The following is a 19,451-nucleotide window of genomic DNA, read 5'->3' on the forward strand; positions in this document are numbered from 1 at the left end:
TTATAATATTTTATTTCTATCAAGCATATACCCTTTTGTGTCATTTTTACCTCAAAAAGTGCTTTTTAAATTCGTTTCCAAACAAATCTAATATATTTGAAAGTACTTTAGACATACGGATTCTAAACAGTAAATAGCTTTTTAATAGTAGAGCTTATTACGTTAAGCTCTAAGCTATAAGCCTTAAGTTAAAAGCAATATTTTCTACTACAACCCCAAACATGCACTAAGAGATTAGTAACATCTAATCTATACCAAAGAAGCCGTCTTAGCTCAGTCGGTAGAGCGCGTGGCTTTTAACCACGTGGTCGTGGGTTCGAATCCCACAGACGGCGTTTTAAAACTTAAACGGAAAAATTTTATTCATCATATCCACTCCCTCCTCGGTTTACTCATTTAAGAGGCAGCTGTATGCTGAAGATATGACGGTGATTCAGTGTTCCGCGGCAGTACAATCTCCCCTTCTCCCCCGCCATCCAAAATCACCCTCAAATGCGGTCTCGGCTACAACCTTGGTTTCTTCTTCATCTTCATCTTCATCTTCGCCAACAACAAGTAGAAGAGCGGCTCTATCTCTCTCTCTATTCTCCACTGCTTTCCCAACACTTGTCTTCTCGTCTTCTGCTGCTTCTTCTTCTTCAAAGTCCGCCGTATCGGAGTTCTCCGAGCTCCCCAATTCAGGCGGCGTTAAGGTATTGGACCTCCGCTTTGGTTCCGGAGATGTCCCGCGGAATGGCGACCAGGTCATTATTCTCTCTCTCTCTCTAATAAACATATTCGGGCCAATTATACACGTCATATTGAATTTAAACCTCTTACATAACATTGATTCAGTTTTTCGCTCATTCTAAGGCTCCGATTGAAGTGATAGAAAATATTGAAATCTTCTAAATCCGCTGCGGACGTGATAAGAAATTTTTGTGTATTATCTGCGACTCATCACTCAAACAACTAACTTCGTGCTGTGTTACCTTAAACCATTAAATGTAAGATTTGCGTGGTAAAGGAAGGAAAATTGTGAAATTGACAAGGGGCAGGAAGTGGATACAATCAGTGAGAGTGCTACAGAACTTTCTAGTGCGGACTTTAGCCAATGTCAGCTAGCAATTTACAATAGAAAAGACTATCAATATTAATTCACCAAATACCGTCCTTCTCACCGTGATTATTTACCTTACATGTATACATGTAGTTACAAGCTCATTGATCTGTTTTTATCTGCTCCTGCATGAGCCACATGGCTTTCAATGAGTTTTGGAACTGTGGCTCTATGTAATTTACAATGGTGCACTTAATTGACAAGTAAATCAGTATGTGTATTCGGACTCATGACCATCGCAGCCTATGACCAAAACAATTGGATGATGACTGCTATATATTTTTTCATACCTCCAAGTTTCCAACGACGGAAGTCCTGCATTTTGCAGCATTTTTTTGATAGTATGATATGCAAGCGGTAGAGTATTTATCTTTATGACTTCAGATATATCTTCTGTAAAATTGAAAATTAGGATATGCTAGACCATCCATTAATCCATCAATTTTTGAGTTTCAATGTGAAGGTTGCAGTCCATTACTATGGAAGATTGGCAGCAAAACAAGGTTGGCGCTTTGATTCAACATATGATCACAAAGATGAAAATGGTGAACCGATTCCATTTGTGTTTTTCCTAGGCTCTGGGAAAGTAAGTCCTGATATCATTACTCAAATTAGTTATCATTTGTAGAGACATTTATTTAATAATTGTAAGATATGATTATGGTGAATCCGCAAAGTTTGTTTTTTTCCCCCTTTTGTTCCTCGTAAAAGTTCCCAGTGAGTGAAAAGGAGTGGTATCATGCATTACGACTTCTGTTTTTTCGTGGCAATCTAGATAAAATGGTTGCATATGGCTGCATCATTATTTCTTCTTTTGTCTTACCATTTGTTTATATATCTTTTGATTGCAAGGAAGGCTATAAAACATGATATGACTTCAAAAGGCAAGTACTCCTCTCTTTTCCTGTTACTAATCAGAGCATTAAATGAAAACAAATCTTTAGAGCCGAAGAGGGAAGCCAAAGTACTCACTCCTATCATTCTCCACTGGCACACACACCCACTCACAAAGGCATCTCATTTTACCCAATACCTCATCACCACCGACCCTACTCATTGTTGCTGAGCATGCCTGATTCACAGGGCCATTTCAAATTAAACGCTTAAGAGTTGGTGTTTTTTTTTATCTTTATCTTTTTTTTTTCCCTTCCATTTTCATAGTTTCTTGTATCCAAGTGTAATTTACATTTTTTTTCTATTGATTTTTACTTGCTTATGATGTTTCTAATTTGTAAAGTGCTTTTGTCCGTTAATTAAATCTTTTGGGAGAAACTATTAATCATTGATGAAACTGATGATGGGCCTCACAGCTGTTGTAGCTGGGAAGGAGGTATTTTAAGATGACTTCCAATTTGTTTATTAGTTGTACAGGTCTGTACAAAAATCTAGGAATGTCATTCAATTTCCACTACAAGAATTTCCATAACATTTATTCTGCTTTTGCTGTCATACCTTTGTAGCTGTCTCCCTGAATGCTTAAATGATATTGCTGTCTGTTAAATCAGCATTCATATTCTCTATGTATATTTGCTGAATAAAATAAAGTTAAGCCAATATTGCCTTTATTTGAGAGAAACTCTGCCTTTATTGTGTGCATATCACTATTGTGGATGTTGAATTGTGGCAGGAGTTGGTATAGTTGTATGGCACTAGTGAAAACCACTGGAAGACCCTTTCACGCTTTCTTGTTTGCCTAGGGCTGGATTCCTGCTCTCCATATGTGCGTGTGTGCGCGCGTGTGCGTTTGTATGTGTGGAGAAGAAGTTGCTTTGTACATTGGTTTTAAAAAGAATGGTATATACAAGTAGTTTATGATATGTACCAATATATATATATATATATAGAGAGAGAGAGAGAGAGAGAGAGAGAGAGAGAGAGAGAGAGAGAGAGAGAGAGAGAGAGTTGCTTTGGATGGTGTGTGGTGTAGAGGCCTTAGAATAGAGTTATTAAAAAAAAAAGTAGTTTATGATATGTAGCCATTCTAAAGTGATAGGACATTCATGATTGATGAAACTGTCAGTAACTTCCTTCTTTTCTGTCTTCGATGGTGTGTAGTGTAGAGGCCTTAGAATAGAGTTATTAAAAAAAAAGTAGTTTATGATATGTAGCCATGTAAAGTGATAGGACATTCATGATTGATGAAACTGTCGGTAACTTCCTTCTTTTCCGTCTTCTAGACTATTTTGGTTGAACGAATTATTGTGCAAACAGAGAAGCTCTCTATACCAATATATCTAATATATGTGCAGGTAATTTCAGGGATAGAAGCAGCTGTGAGATCAATGAAAGTAGGTGGTATTCGTAGAGTCGTCATCCCTCCATCCCAAGGGTATCAGAGCACCTCACAGGAGCCGATACCACCCAATGTATTTCCTCTATTCTCTCCCAAATTCTGTGTTTACCGCTTTTATTTTTGCTGATTGGTGTTCTGGTAGATGTTTTTCTTTTCCTATGTTTGTACATAAAGTGGCTCAAACTTTTCCTTTGGGGGGGAATGCTTATTTCTTATTTGCTTGTTATCATATCCACATGTTATCTTGGTTTTCACCCCCAAACTATTAAGTGTCCTTTTTAAAAAAGTATAAAATGTAAAAACATTATGAAATTGATTCACAGAGTTGGATTTAGGACATTACGTGTATATGATGTTAAATATGAAAAATGAGGTTTGGAGTAGTGCACAGTAGAAAAAACTGAGAGGATGAATTAACATTTTCATGACATGACCTAGTGTAAAGTTATTTATATATACACAACAGTACACTAAGCAATGCGGATAGGCTTTGCATGAACTCTATTTTCTGATATTTTATTGAAATGTGCCTGCTTTTTGCCCCCTTTGCTTTTCAGTATTTTGACAGGCAGAGGCTGTTTACTACCATTTTCAATCCAACTCGTCTTGCCAATGGAGAAGGCTCAACATTGGGGACTCTTATATTTGATATTGAGTTGGTCAGTCTGAGGCATCAGTGAAGTAGAATACTGTAAACAGCTTTGCTTTTTACAGTGCCAGCTTATTATCAATGTTGTTCTACATGATTGGAAATCAGACTTGTGACAGCCTCTAGGATCTAGGTATAATATTTTGTCAAAAATGTTAGGGACACAACCCCATGTACAAGGGTCTGTGTACACTGACCCCGTGTCCCTAGCAAGACTCATATTTTGTCAAAGCTGCAATGTACAGATTGATTGGCAACGTCCAAATACCAAAATGGATAGTTTATAGTTTATTCCACTATGATGGGATATGATTTTGGGGGTGATTTTTTACTTACCAAAATGTTCTTTTTTACAAGACTTATCACAAGTACATTGGCGCCCGAGCATGCAGGTTTGCTTCAGGCTTCGGGGGTCCAATATGAGGGCATCATATATCACTTGGTGCCAGACGGACATCTTATCTGTTGTTACAGTAAGTTTGATCATCCGTTCATTTTTCTCTTCTGTGCAACTCTCCAAACCTCATTTTCATATTTAACACCACATACACTTGACTTATGCCTCTGCCACATTCAGAGAGACAATGTTATGTACAGAAATCTTGTTGCAAAGACCACTTCCTCCCAACTTTCTGGGTCGGAGTTCCCTCCTTCTCATTTCCCATTAATTCCATTTTGAAAACCGTGAGAGTAGAGATTGATGGTTTGAAATTTGTCAATACAATGAATAATACTACTCACCATTTTATGACGTGACATTAAATGATTGAAGATTATTTATTATATTCTACTTATAGGCTAATCATTTGATACCACATCAAATAGGCTTGTCTTAGTTTCCTGTAACTACCTACTCAGCCTTGTTTGGTTAACCAAAACCAAAAATCTCATTTCAGCTCATCATTATAATTTTTTCAAATTCCAATATAAAATATAATAAACAATCTAACTTTTTCAAATCCCAATACAAAATTAATATTCAAAAATTATATTATAACAATATTTTATTTATTATTATTTGAAACATCTCATCTCATCTCATCTGTGTAACCAAATGGGGCCTAGAAGTGTCGAGAGGTTGATAGTAAAAGTGACGATAAATAGAATTTTTCTTTAGAATATAGCTGTTTGATAGCCGGTTCTGTTGTAAAAACTGGTCCTTTGCATTTGCTTTCGTGGTTGTAAAAGCTGGAGAACCTAAATGATTTTGCGGTTCAACAGAAATTCCTAAGAGCAAACTCATCTAATCAGCCCGGCCCACAAGCTAATGTGGACCACACTGTTCTTTAGCCTCATACGTAGATGTTGAGGCCAGATTTGATTCAATCTGATTGCAGAAATGATACTGGACCAAGTTGCTTTAGTCAGCTTCAAAGTTCGTCCTTCCTTATATATAATAACAATTTATTGTCGGTATGGACGTGTCCCACCACTGAATATGATCGTCAATCTGCAAATTAAAGATAAATGTAATTGAATGCATGTGGCCACTCCAATGCCTAAATCAGTCATAAGTGATGTATAATGGTTCAAATGTATGATTAGAAGTGATTTTGGAGTTCCTTATATATATAAAAGTAAAGATTCATTGGATTAAGATTGTGATTGGATTACTTTCATGCGATATCAGGTCTATTGGATTAAGATTGTGATTAGATTACTTTCATGCGATATCTAGCCATGAGGCTTATCCCTAAATAATTGTTTCGATCTTATCGACCTTATTAATTAACCAGGGGGCCAAGCGGTATATATCTGCTGTCCAAGAATAATAGGTAGTTGTGGGCATTTTGTTTGCGATATGGGCTGGAACAATATTAGACCCTCCACTAGTTGTCATGGGAGTCCACTAGGCCTATTAAAGTGGAATCATGGTCACAATCACTATTACAAAAATATAATTTTGAAAGCAAACAGGCTTTCCTTATTCGCTCCACCATCAGAAGTTAAAAGAAAATAAACGAAAATGTATAACAAAGTTAGAGATTATATAATAAAAAATAATATATGTAGTTAATTTAGTAATTTCAATTAAAGTTAGTAAAATGTTTTACTATTTCTTAGGCATGTCTTTTTTGTTTTCTTGGCTTCTGCTTTTTAGTTTTGTACTCAATAAATTCATAAATGTTATTGAATATTAGAGAAAGTTATATATATATATACTAGTAGTTGGGCAACGTCCAAGGAACGTTCGTCCAGTGTATAGAAATATTATTTTTATTAAGGAAAAAATTTTGAATAATAATGTAATATTTTTAGAAAAAAAAAATATAAATTTTAACATCAAATAGTAAGATAGACTTAAATCAGTTTTAAAGCATTTAGAATTTATTAAAAAAAAAAAAAAAAAAAAAAAAAAAAAAAAAAAAAAGAATCTTGAAACAAACATGTGCAGCACAGGAGATAAACTGTTAACAGTAAAGGAACGTGCATAGCACGTTTTCTTAATTTAATAAAGCGATTATTTTTAAAAAGTAACATAATTTTTATAAAGAAATAAAATACTAAGGTTTTTATAAGATATTATTATTTGATTTTAATGTTTCATAATGAATTTAAATTGATAAATAAATAATATTTTATTAGGATAATTGTATTCATAAATGTAGTTGGTAAATATATTTAAATTTAATTATTTTACATTTCTCTTTGTTTATATAAGGAATGAATAAAAATTTTAAATCACATAAATAAATTGATATATAAATTATAATTTATATAAAAGATCATATATATATAATAGAATATAGAATATATATTTATATAATTTATATAGATATATATAATAGAATATATATATATATATATAGATATCTAATATACCTCATAAATAAATGATCATCAATGCATAGGTTACAGGATTATGCATGCTGCATGAATTTTAATAATTATGAATTTATTCATAAGTGATTGGGGAGAGAGAGATTAAAAAATTAAGAACTTTTAAGAAGAGAGAGCCACTTTAATTTATTCATGTAACTAACGGCGTTAATTTTAACGGTAAAACAACAAAAACCGTTAAACCAATAAAATTCCGTTAGATAGCCACTTTATATATATAAAGATATATAAAACTATCCGTAATAAAAAAAAAAAAAAAAAAAAAAAAAAAAAAAAAAAAAAAATTGACAGCCCAAATTCTAAGGAATATGGCTTAACATTGACATTCTGTCAACATTCTTTCAAAAGTTTATATTTATTGTATAATGGTTCAAAATTTGCTAATTTAATTGCATATTATATCGTGTTTATTGGTAAATTTAATTATTCATATGCATCGCACCATAATAAAATCACAATTACTCACTGTACGTTATGTGTCTGAAGCCGCCGCCGCCGCCCACTAAAAACATGCATGTTGGGCAATTCAATAACATTGGTTACTAGGCTACTAGCACAATAAGCAAAGCAAAATTCTAAACAAGATGGGGGGTCCCCATTTAGACTGTCCAGCGTTTAGATGGGATAAACAAAGAAACAAAAGCATTGCAGAAGCATGGATTTTTCTTTCTTTTCTCTTTTTTTTTTTGGGGGTAGTGGAAGAATATTATGTGCACAAACTATACCATTTGTCAAAATCTAATGAAGAATGGTTTGAATTTCCCTTTTTCTTGCTTGCTTTCCATTAGTTCGTCTTGAGTGGGGGTTTTATTCGATTTCGAGAACTAGTAAATGCTTCATAATCCCCCTAGCTTTTTGGGTCTCCTCCACTATCCTATCTGACCAGTTCCATCTCTTTGAAAAATCAATTTGCAGTCACCAATCTTCCACATATATAGAACTTCTGCAATGTGGAGGTATAATGATGCCATCTCTCTCTCTCTCTCTCTCTCTCTCTCTCTCTCTCTCTCTCTCTCTCTCTCTCTCTGTGTATGTGATGTGAGTGTGGGACCTTCCTAAGAGAAAGAATATGTCGTGGGGAGGACAAAGGGATGCAACATCATAATTAAGGTGAAGGACTAGTATTTGTAACTCGATTGCATATTTTGGGGCCCAGACTGCATAAGCAGTTTTCATTGGATCCATAAAATGCCAATGGCTCTGTCTCCACCCCATCAAGCCCCACCCAAGTGCATGGAATGAATATGGATAAATCTACAAAAGTTGACAACTTTTATGACACACCTTTCCATCCCTTTCATTTAAAGTGGGGCCAAAAGTCTAATCAAATTCGAAAAGATTAAGGGCACAGACATGGGCCTAAGATGCTGGGATCCTCCATTTTGAGCCAGATGGGTCCCATTCCAATTGAAAAACAGATACAAATAAATAGACAAAACCCACTTGTTTTCATGGTGGAGAAAGTTGGTTGGTATTATAGCATGTGGAAAGATGTAATAATGTAGCATGTACTATGAGTCAGTTGTGTCCTTGTTCTCTTTTATATTTTTGTCATATTTTCAAATTAAAAACTTGGCCCCATCATCATTGTGACACTACTTCTCAAAATCATCACACCACCTTTTCTGAAGTTAACGTAACAGCAACAAGAAGGTCCCATTTCTACAATTGCTCCAAAACTATACACAAATACCTTGTATAAAGAATGGAGCAGTACTTTGTGGCTCAAATGCCCATGCTTATCTCTTTTATAGATCATGACAATTAAGCGATGGGTCAGTATCATCTTGTGCAAAAAATTCAATATCCATCCCTAAAATTATTCCATATACATTACCTAAAAATTATTGAATTTTTTCCCCATACATGGCCAACCTAATCAATGCCAACTCCTATCGATTGTGTTGGCCATTATATTTTGACCCTTTTCTTAGGTCCGCCAAGGACAAACTCTCGATGCTATATGAAATCACCGTACCCATTTTTCAACTAAAGTTATTGTATATCTTGTTTTTAAAAAATATTATCTCAGCTAATTTTTGTGAACATGTTATACTATACTCGATATTTATCGAATTTTACAAGTAATTTGTCAATAATAAGAGCAATTCGATAGTTTTCAATTTGATCATGAGTCTTATCTATTAGATGATGGTTGTGTGGATAAGCATTGGTGACATAAAATAATACATAGTAAACAAAAATGAGTAGATATGCAATATTAATTAATATTTGAGGTTTATACATAAACAATATATATATATATATATGATTAAAATAATAATATATAGAACGTTTGTTGGGCAGTCGAAACTGGAATCAATGTAAGAGTGGAAAAAGAAAAGGATGATATGAATGTAGTTGAAATATCATGATGGATCGGTTTGACTGTCGAAATTCAATGTATAATTATTTGTCAATTAATGTCAGAAAACTCAAGAAAATTCATAATTAGTCAAATTGGTTAATTAGGTCAATTATTTTTTCCTCGTTCAACAAGGCATTTTTCACGCCTTGATGTGGGTCCAACATGCCTCACTCGGCGGCTTTGCAGACCATAATCAAAGGGAAAGATTTATATAATTCATCATATCAAAGGCTTATATGAGTTGAATATTTAATTTACAAGCAGTCAATATGAAAATGATGATAGCCATATGGAGATTTTATTTAATACCAAATTAATTGTTCAATTGGAAAATATAATTCTTATTTTTTTTAATGAAATCACTACTTATCTTAAAATTAAAGTTTAAATTGATAGAAAATGTATACTTAATTATTTATATTTAAATTAATATTTTTTTTACATATGAGTTAAATTTTTCTTTAATAAATAAGCTTAACACGTAAAATATTTAATTAAATGAATAAAATATAAAATTAGAGTTTGAACTTAAATTTTTATTATGATATTATGTGAAATTAATATTTATTTAAAAAAATTTAAAATTTATAAAAAAATAATAAATTTAATTATTTATATTTTTTTGAACTCTTTTCCAGTTAAACATGAAAAATTAAAGAAAATTAAGAAAAAAAAAGTATGAAAGGAACATAAAACTAATCCTACGGAAATTTTCAAGTGGAAGGTTGCTCTTAATTTTGAAAGTCAGAAACGGACAAAATGTGTCAAATTATTCGATCGATCGAAGGGTCCCACGAAGTAAATCACACGACAGTCTATCATCCAAATATTATCCTTTTCACGCAAGAGAAATATTACACATCATCCTACACTACATATTTTATATATTAAAATATTATTTTTTATTTTTTTATTTTTTATTTCATTTTATTCTTATTAAACTAATTGAATTATTTTATTTATTATCTATACACTATATATTTATTATAAAAAAATAAAAAAATAATAAAAAAATAAATATGATGTGTGAAATATGAGGATGACAAGAAGAATTTTTCTTCATCCAAATAACCCCAAAATCTTCATTTTTTTAAACAATAATTATTTTTTTAATATAATAATTATATAAATAAATAGGTGGACCCGAAACTAAGGCACGTTGTCAAATATCAAACAAACAAAGACTGTGGGCACTATAATTATTAGTATTATTAGTCAAAAGTAATATAATTATAATTAGGAAAACATCATCATAATAATTAGTTCTTTTTTGGAATCTTAAAAAGACAAAATAAGAACTTCTTTTTTGGGTAAGTTGCGTGTTACCCCCAACCTTATCTATTTTATTTTTAATAAATAAATATAATCTTTTATTAATTATTACTCAGATATTGGTGCACTTATCATGCTCCGATGTTGACCCCAAAAGCTAGTAAAGTATGATCCAATTAATTAAGCATAGCTTTTCTTTGCAGATAGCCGGCGGTGGGCGAGACAAATGAGAAACTTTATATATATATATATGAAAAGAATAATGTTATATATAGTTATAGAATATATAAATATTGTGTAATCGTTTTGAAAAAAAATAGAATTTATGATTAAAAAATTATTATTTTTTATATGGATCCTGTATTAATTTACTTTTTTTAAAGAGACTGTGTGGTGCTTGTACAACTATAATTATAAATATTATTTCTCATATAAAAAATCCTGAATTCAAATTAAAATTATATTTAGATGTTGAGATGAATTGAATTAAGTTATATTATGATTAATAGTAATATTTTACAAATCTCATTAAGATGGATTTAACTTTTTTAAGTTGAGATAAGTTTAAAATTTTTAAGAAAAATTAAAAAAATAGTGAATCTCATTAATGATTAATTTGAGATCAGTTGAAATGAGTAGAGTTAAATTCATCTTCCAAATACAGCCTAAAACAACTATAATTATCATGTGAGTTAAATAAATCAAATTAAAAAATAGTATAGCATGACCCAAGTTAAATCAAAATTTGAAATTCTAATATAGAAATAGACATATAAAACAGATTTTACAATATTTATGGAGTAATTGCTAACAAAGAGTCAAAGGTATGCACCTCCAACAGCTCTTACTTCATAATTGTGAGTAATTTACTTTGAAGACAGGGATGTCCAAGGAATATACGTATATAATGTCTGATCAATTAATAAAATTGGAGTACCGTTATTCTTAAAAAAAAAAAAAACATGATGTCTAATCATGAAACTAAAGTCTAAAAATTGTTTATTTATTTAGGTTGACTAAGTACTTAAGATAAATGATATCTTTTATTGTAGAGATTTGATCCTCTATAGAGTGCAATGATTCCGATTTCTTAACAACGTACGTACGTTACTTGGTCCTTAAACTACTTTAATTATCTTGACCCAAAGACGAAGAGAGAAAAAGAAGTTCAATTGGCTTACATTATGCAAATCATGTAATCAATCAGATTAATATTCAATTTACATGATACTTACAAAAACAAAGACATGCACATAATAATAAATAAGGAAAAATCTAATTACAAATATAGTTGTGCACTAATATGTGTACGAATCTAATATGATTGGTCAAAAAGTAGATTTTATTGAAAATAATGATAATTTAAATTTTGAATATGAAAGAATCAGTATTAGTATGTAAATTAGTACACGACTCTACTTGTACGTAACAAAACTCAATAAATAAACATGGCCAAATGTCCGAGAAATTAAGAAACAAATTATTTAATTTTATTATCATTATTTAAATTTAGTTTTTTGTTTCCCTAAATTTTTAATCCCTTCAAAGGATAGTAATGTAGGCTAGATAGACGAGCTAGAGTGATCACATACGCAATGTGTAGGGTATCACGCCATGATTAGGCCGGTTATTTGAATTAGCTAGGGCGCTGTCGATCTCAAGCCGATCGACCATGACTTGCTTGACGTACGTGCATATTGTTATTAGGCTTTTCTTGCAGGCATACTTTGAATTATTATGGAATAGAGACATTAATCACGACTATATACGTATGAAATTAGGCTTGGTTTTGGACCTAACTGATGATAATTTGTGATCATTTTCTTTCTTATGACCTAATATTTAGACACTGATCATGACCACCTTATTAATATTATGACAAACAATTTGACATCGACGCTCGATTCATATATTTTTATATATTTATCATATTCAATTGATATTATTGTGTATAGTATTTTATGCCGTTAGAAAGAAACGATAATGACGAATTAAGAGAATCTTTAATTGATAGATATAATCCGAGCACAAGATAATTAATTGGCAAAATTTATTTATCATCATTTTTATCATCATCATCTCAACATTTATTGATATAGCATTACTCTACTTAATTATTCGTAATTTCATCCAAATTACTCAACAACCACGCATTTTCTATATATTTAGAAATATCATTAAGAAAGTTTACATATATAGCTTGTGGAACTAGTACTGGCCCATGCTTACCTTATAGATATGGAAAATTCAACTCTCTAGGATGTGTATCATTACACAAGAATCCCCGATAGTGGAAGCTCTTATTTGTCTATCTTTACTTATAACTACAATGCAATAATATTTTTTTTAAGGAAAATTATCATCATTTATTTTCTAAAAAAACTTACATCCATGATTGCATACATTCTGGGATGTCTCCATCATAAACATGATATCATAAACCAAAATAATGCATTTGGAACTCCACTAATATACTATTTCTTTTGTGACATGTTTGGTATTCACTATTGTTGATACTCTCTATAGATAAATATCCAAGAGACGACACTCTCTTCCTAAACAAAGACTCAACCTCATCATTCATAGAAATAGATGACTCAACTTCGACAGACAAACATCTAAGAAACAAACTTTTTTTATTTTAATTAACAATAAGGAAATAAAAAAGGAAAACAGAAAGATAGATGTGAAAAATGACAGATTACAATTTGGACTAACTCCAGTAGACTTCAGAATGACGGCCCGTGAAGGTAACATACTTGTTTCTTTTTAGCCACAAATGTCGAATTTAAAGTGTCTAGTGGTATTTAGTCCGGTTATCTAGCACGTGAGTCGAGAAGAGCTATTGAAAACCCACGTGCAGATGTGGACGGCACGTGACAACCACGCATGGTGATTTTTTCAAAACCACCACTTTCTTCTGAATGATTTCTGATATTTGAATCTCCTTATGCCACACGTGTATCCTAAGAGTTGTCGAAAAGCTGTGTATCTATCTTTTTTGACTTTGAATAAAGAAAAATAAAACTAAGCAAAAGAAACTTTGATAAATAAGGTGGGCAAATGGAAGAAGGGGGAAGGAGAGGAAGGAGGAGGAGGAAACTGATGTCTCATTCCCCTCAAGTGAAAATCAGAACTGGATCCCTTGGATTTTTTAGGGGGAGGGGGAAGGCACCTCGAGTCTAAACTTCAATAATATTAATTACTACACAATATATAACACAACTTCTCAGGGAAAAAATATGTTATACAATACAATTAATATAAGTGGAAAGAAAACAGTATAGGTGAATGGAATGAGGTACCTAGGATGGTCCTTTGAGTTAATGCATCAAGCTCTCGATCCACCTATAAATGAAAGGCACAATTGATGACAAACCATATGATCATAATCAGATTATTCCATGAGTAATAATGCACACACAACATTCTCTACAGAATTTTATATAAAAATATTTAACAACAAGAATATTTGTTTAAATAAGTGATCTTATTTTTATAAATTATTTTATAATATCCCTTATTTAAAATATATTTATATAAAACATTATAAAAAGTATATATCGTGGGTCTACCATTTATGACTCAACAATACGTACATAATCTTAAAGTACTCTTAACGACATCTGAGAATACATTTATACCAGGAAGATTAATTCTTGATAATGTGATTGTAGCTTTTGAGGCTATGCATTCTATAAGTGCTAGAGTGAAGGGGCAGCAAGGCTATATGTCTTTGAAGTTTGACATTAGTAGAACCTATAATAGGATGGAATTGAGCTTTTTGAAAGCAGCAATGGAGAAGATGGGCTTCAGTTCAAGATGGATTGGTTTGGTGATGGGATGTATCTCAACTATTTCATACTTCCTTCTTATCAATGGTGCTCTTCAGCCATGGTTCCAACCATCAAGAGGACTAAGGCAGGAAGACTCCTGTGACGCCCCCAAATTCCGTTTGGGATCGGACGGACATTTGAAGCGTCGAGACATGCAACACAAGGTTACCTGCCCCCGTTCATGACATATAAGATGCAATATTCCTAACATGCATCTAACAATATGCAATATTCGCAGCGGATAAATTTTTTCTTTAGCAATACTATGCACCAAATTGAAAATATCCCAAATGCTTAAAACATACTTCATACATAAAAATCCATTGAACAACTAAGATCACAACACTAATCCAAAATGGTTATGATCCAAAAAGTAGTAGAGATGCAACTCAATCATACAAGTAGTAATTTACGTTAATTACTATATCAATATTTATGTCGCACCATCACTTAGTCAACTGTGTCTAGTTGATCAGCTCCTGATTCTCCTTCAGGTCCTGTAACAAGATCTACCATTCGGGGGGAATGGTAGTTGGGACTACCAAAGTGAGATTTGATTACAAATTTCAGTAAGTTAACAAAAAACTTCCACACAAGCTAATGATGCATGGATGACAGTAAAAGCATAAATGCATAATCAAATTCATAAGTAATTAAAGTATAACTTGGAGTACAACATAGCATAATTGACATAACTTAAATTGAAACATGAACTGAACTTGACTTGACATGAACTTGATCTGAAACTTGATTTAGCATGAACTTGCTTTGAAACTTGAATTAACATGAAAAATACATACTCCACAGTTGTTGTGGCTCCATGTATTTTACGTGTAAATACATACTCCACAGTTGTTGTGGCCCCATGTATTCTACGCAAACTTGACTTAACATGAAAAATACATACTCCACAGTTGTTGTGGCCCCATGTATTATACGTATAAATACATACTCCACAGTTGTTGTGGCCCCATGTATTCTACACAAACTTATTCTTTAACTGCTTAAATACATACTCCACAGTTGTTGTGGCCTCATATATTCTACGTGACACAATTGCTGTGTCTCACGTAGTATATGCGTCACAATTGCTGTGACCCCATACATAAGTAATCAAGATGAAACGTGACTGGAATACGAAAGGACTGGAGCCCTAACGTAACATAACGTGACTTAAATATAACTTGAAATACATGACCAACTTGAGATAGAAATATTTCGTAACATTGCATAACATATAATAGACAACATATTTAACATGACATACTTGCAACAGTGAATATTACATGACTTGACATACATGTAATAGATGGCATACTTAGCATGACGTACTTGTAAGGTACATTAATACATAACAGAATATATTATGTAACAGATAAAAATTTATGACAGAATAAATTCTGTATAATAGACAATTACGTGATAACTTGGCATGGCATGACATATATGATAACATACATACACTGTAGTTCCTTTACTTAGCACACATACACAGTAGACTGCTAGTAAGTTAAAAGCTAACTTACCTCGATCTCCGCATTTCTTATAAAACTTCAAGTGTGATCACGAGGAACTGTAATTAGTGATTCTAAAAGTTAGAACTAAATCACTAAAAATTTAAAATATGAAAAAATACTAACTTAAAGAGTAAAATTTTTATTTTACTCTCTACATGTGGGAAAATGACCGTTTTACCCATAACTTAAGGATTTTGCATACTAACTCCAAAAGTTTCCAAAATTTACATTTCTCATGTAAATTTTGTCCTAAATTTAAATATCAACTCAGAAAAATTTAAAACAAAACACAACTATGAAGAACACACTATGGTCGAAACATCCATAGGCAATTTCCCTTTATTTTTGTTGCAATTCCTTCCAACATCAAAACTCATGCTTAAACCAAAATTTTGCAACAAACATCTTCCAATCCTAAGTTCAAAACCATACTTAAAACATCCATTTAGAAAAAGCTAATAATCAACACCAAACTTTTTTGTAAAAAGATCCAAGCACTTGAATCACAAGTTTTGACATTAAATCAAAACATCTCCAAGAATTTCAAAAATCAAATCTTACTTCTAACATATTCATAATATCATCCTAACATCAACCATGCTTTAAATCATCAAACTAAAGTCACCAAAATCACAAAATAACATTTGGAGTTTTTGGTTTTACACTTAGTCCAAAAACAGAAACTTTTTCCTCAACTAGTTTTGATAAATCTCTTGATCTATGACTTATAAATATATAATCTTCAAACCAAACCATTACATGGTTTAAAAAGATGTCCTTAAACATATACAAGCTTCTAATTCAAGATCACATGGTTAGAAATTAACCAAAACATAAATTTAGCCAAGAATATCCACACTTTGGCTTATCTGAATATCTCTTTGCATAAAATTTCATATCTTTGAAACTAACATCAAATATCTTCAAAATAATAATATAACATGTATATAAGATGTTTAGGATCCTCCAATAAAATTATCAAAGTCATTAGAATAGGTTTAGACCACCAAAGAGTTAAACTTTCTCAAAACAGAAACTGTTTTTCCTCTTCCAGTTTCTAAGTTTCTAAATCTAAGAAAATCTTTCATCAAAACCTTTAATCATGCAAAAATCCTCAACCAATAGTCATATATACATGTTAACAATACTCCATAAAAATTTCGGACCAATATCTATCCATTAGCTTGGTCAAAAACTCCAAACTATAACATATTCTCCAGTTTATCTCCCAGAATGACCTTTGTATAGTTTACACAATATTTGACTGACCAAATGATCTTCAAATGGGGCAAATAAGATATCCATGTAAACTAGACTAAAAAAGGAACAACTTATAGGAAGGAGACTTTATGATAAAACACTTACAAAAGCTTCGAAATGGGTGTACAAAAGACCTCCTAAAAGCTGTCCGAGAGAGAGTGTTTGATATTCTTTTAATGGAAAGTGTAAATGAAGATAATTTCGTGGGGAGAGGTGGCTGGAGATACTTATGGATGAGATATGGAAGAGATGAGGCTGGACTTGAGAGTTGAGTGTAGTTTTCTTCTACCCAAAAAAAATCTATAAATGATTATCTTATAATATTCTATCCAATAATATCTAAAAAAAAATCAACTTAAAATATTTTTATCTAATAATATCTATCAATTCAAAATATTTTTACCCAATAATATTCACGAAATTTACCTCAAGATATTTCTTTTTATCCAATAATATCTACAGTTTTGAACAGACGTTTTGTCCGAAAATATGAAAAAATGTTATTGCGCCATAAGACTTTAAATAATCCTCCGAGTCTAATGGCACAAACCATAATACATTTTGACACTTCTAACTATCTCCAATAATCAAAAATACACTTATGATACCATAGTAAATAATAACACTAACTATATAATTAGACAAAAACCTATACGATTAATGGATTCGTGAAAACTTATGAGGTTTTCACGAGGTTCCTAAAGTTAATAGAAATTTCAAAATTGAATTTCTAGCGGGCTGTTACAACCCCTGTCTCCCTATCTTTTTATCCTTGTATCTGAAGTATTGAGTTCACTGTTATATTAAGCTAAAGCCTCTAAGCACATTCATGGGTTCCAATTTGTAAGAAGCAAGTTAAGCATAAAGTACTTATTTTTTGCAGATGATAGCTTACTATTTTGTCATGCAAATGTAGTAGAGTGGGCTAAGATACTTGATCTGCTTGATCTGTATAAAAGGGGCTCTGGATAGAAACTCAACAAGGATAAAACTTCTATGTATTTCAATGTAAATACCAAAAGAGTGACTAGAGATTATATCCTTGGGGTGGCTGGATTTAGAGCTACTTTAAGTTATGAGAAATACCTTGGCTTACCTGCACTTATAGGCAGGTCAAGAGTTCAAGCTTTTAAAGGGATCCTAGATAGAGTAAGGAGTCGAGTGAGTAATTGGAAAAATAAACTTCTATCACAAGCTGGAAAAGAGGTTTTACTCAAGCCAATCATTCAAACTCTTCGTACCTATTGAATAGGGGTTTTCAAATTACCTAAGGCTCTTCTAAAAAAACTCAATAGTGTAATGCACAATTTTTGGTGGGGACAACAACAAAGGGAGAGAAAGACACATTGGATTTATTGGCAACAAATACGAAAAGCAAAAAATGCATGAGGGTTAGGATTTTGAGAGTTTTAATAATGCTTTATTAGCTAAACAAGCATAGACGATCATGCAAAAGCCACATTCTTTTGGCATCTCAAGTTCTTAAAGTGAAATACTTCCCTAGAACAAAATTCTTGAAGGCAAATGTGGGTGCCAGACCCTCCTTTATCTAAAGAAGCATTTGTTCAGCTAAGCATCTAATTGAAAAGGGAACCATTTGGAGGATTGGTAATAGCCATGGTACACTTATTTGGAACAATAGGTGCTTGTCTATTCCCTCTAATTACAAGGTCCAATTTGCAATACAGGTTCTGCATGGGGAAACAAAGGTTGCTAATCTTGTATATCAACAATACAATGAAAGAGTGGAAAAACGATTTGGTTAGGGAGGTTTTTGGAGAGGATAAAGTTGAAAGAATCCATAAGATCCCAATTAGTTCCACTGGTGCATATGATAGACTAATCTGGCTTGGAACAAAAGATGGTGTCTTCGCAGTTAAGAGTGCTTGCCATCTTTAGAAGGAGCTAAATACACTGATGTATGGCCAATCCTCTTCTATTGTTAAGAAGAAAACAGGTTGGACTAACTGTTGGAGTTTTAAAATCCCAAATGCAATGAAGACATTTATGTGGAGAGCTTGTCTCAAGACTTTACCCACAAGACTTAACCTGGCTATGAAGCAAATTTGTGAATATCCTAAGTGTCTTATCTACTTGTGTGAGGATGAAACTGTGATCCATATTTTGTAGAACTGTCCATCTGTTATGGATGTATGGAGTCAAGGCATTTCTGGTTTGCATAAAAGTTCTATTAAACTTGAAATTTTAGTGACTTAGTTGAGGCTCTAATCTCAACTTGTAATCAAGAGACTATGTAATTATTTGCTATAATAACTAGAAGCATTTGGCATAGGAGGAATCAATTCATTTTTTAGA

At 32.1% G+C, this 19,451-nt stretch overlaps 1 protein-coding gene and 1 non-coding gene across 3 annotated transcripts; both read left to right on the forward strand.

The window, feature by feature from the left end:
* The first annotated feature begins 262 nt into the window (after window positions 1–262).
* TRNAK-UUU lies at window positions 263–335 on the forward strand. The gene has a single exon. It is a non-coding gene; the product is annotated as a tRNA-Lys (tRNA).
* A 36-nt stretch (window positions 336–371) lies between these two features.
* On the forward strand, window positions 372–4,338 carry LOC122279816 (peptidyl-prolyl cis-trans isomerase FKBP17-1, chloroplastic). 2 transcript variants are annotated; one of them, XM_043090658.1, is made up of 5 exons: window positions 372–743; window positions 1,563–1,685; window positions 1,956–1,983; window positions 3,359–3,465; window positions 3,950–4,338. In XM_043090658.1, exons 1-5 carry the CDS (start codon window positions 423–425, stop codon window positions 4,070–4,072), a joined length of 702 nt encoding a protein of 233 aa, XP_042946592.1. In that variant the 5' UTR covers window positions 372–422; the 3' UTR covers window positions 4,073–4,338. The 2 variants fall into 2 exon arrangements, with proteins under 2 accessions (XP_042946592.1, XP_042946593.1); XM_043090659.1 differs by lacking the exon at window positions 1,956–1,983 and having other exon boundaries at window positions 376–743; window positions 3,349–3,465.
* Window positions 4,339–19,451: the final 15,113 nt, after the last annotated feature.

Source organism: Carya illinoinensis, chromosome 10 (genome assembly GCF_018687715.1).
Source record: "Carya illinoinensis cultivar Pawnee chromosome 10, C.illinoinensisPawnee_v1, whole genome shotgun sequence".
Classification (NCBI taxonomy): Eukaryota; Viridiplantae; Streptophyta; class Magnoliopsida; order Fagales; family Juglandaceae; genus Carya; species Carya illinoinensis.

Excerpts from the sequence above, each read along its gene's own strand:
- LOC122279816 (XM_043090658.1), top strand. The coding sequence starts at position 423 with ATGACGGTGATTCAGTGTTCCGCGGCAGTACAATCTCCCCTTCTCCCC. Across the intron at positions 1,686-1,955 it reads TTTTCCTAGGCTCTGGGAAA|GCTATAAAACATGATATGAC; the intron begins GTAAGTCCTGAT and ends ATTGCAAGGAAG. Across the intron at positions 3,466-3,949 it reads AGGAGCCGATACCACCCAAT|TATTTTGACAGGCAGAGGCT; the intron begins GTATTTCCTCTA and ends TTTGCTTTTCAG.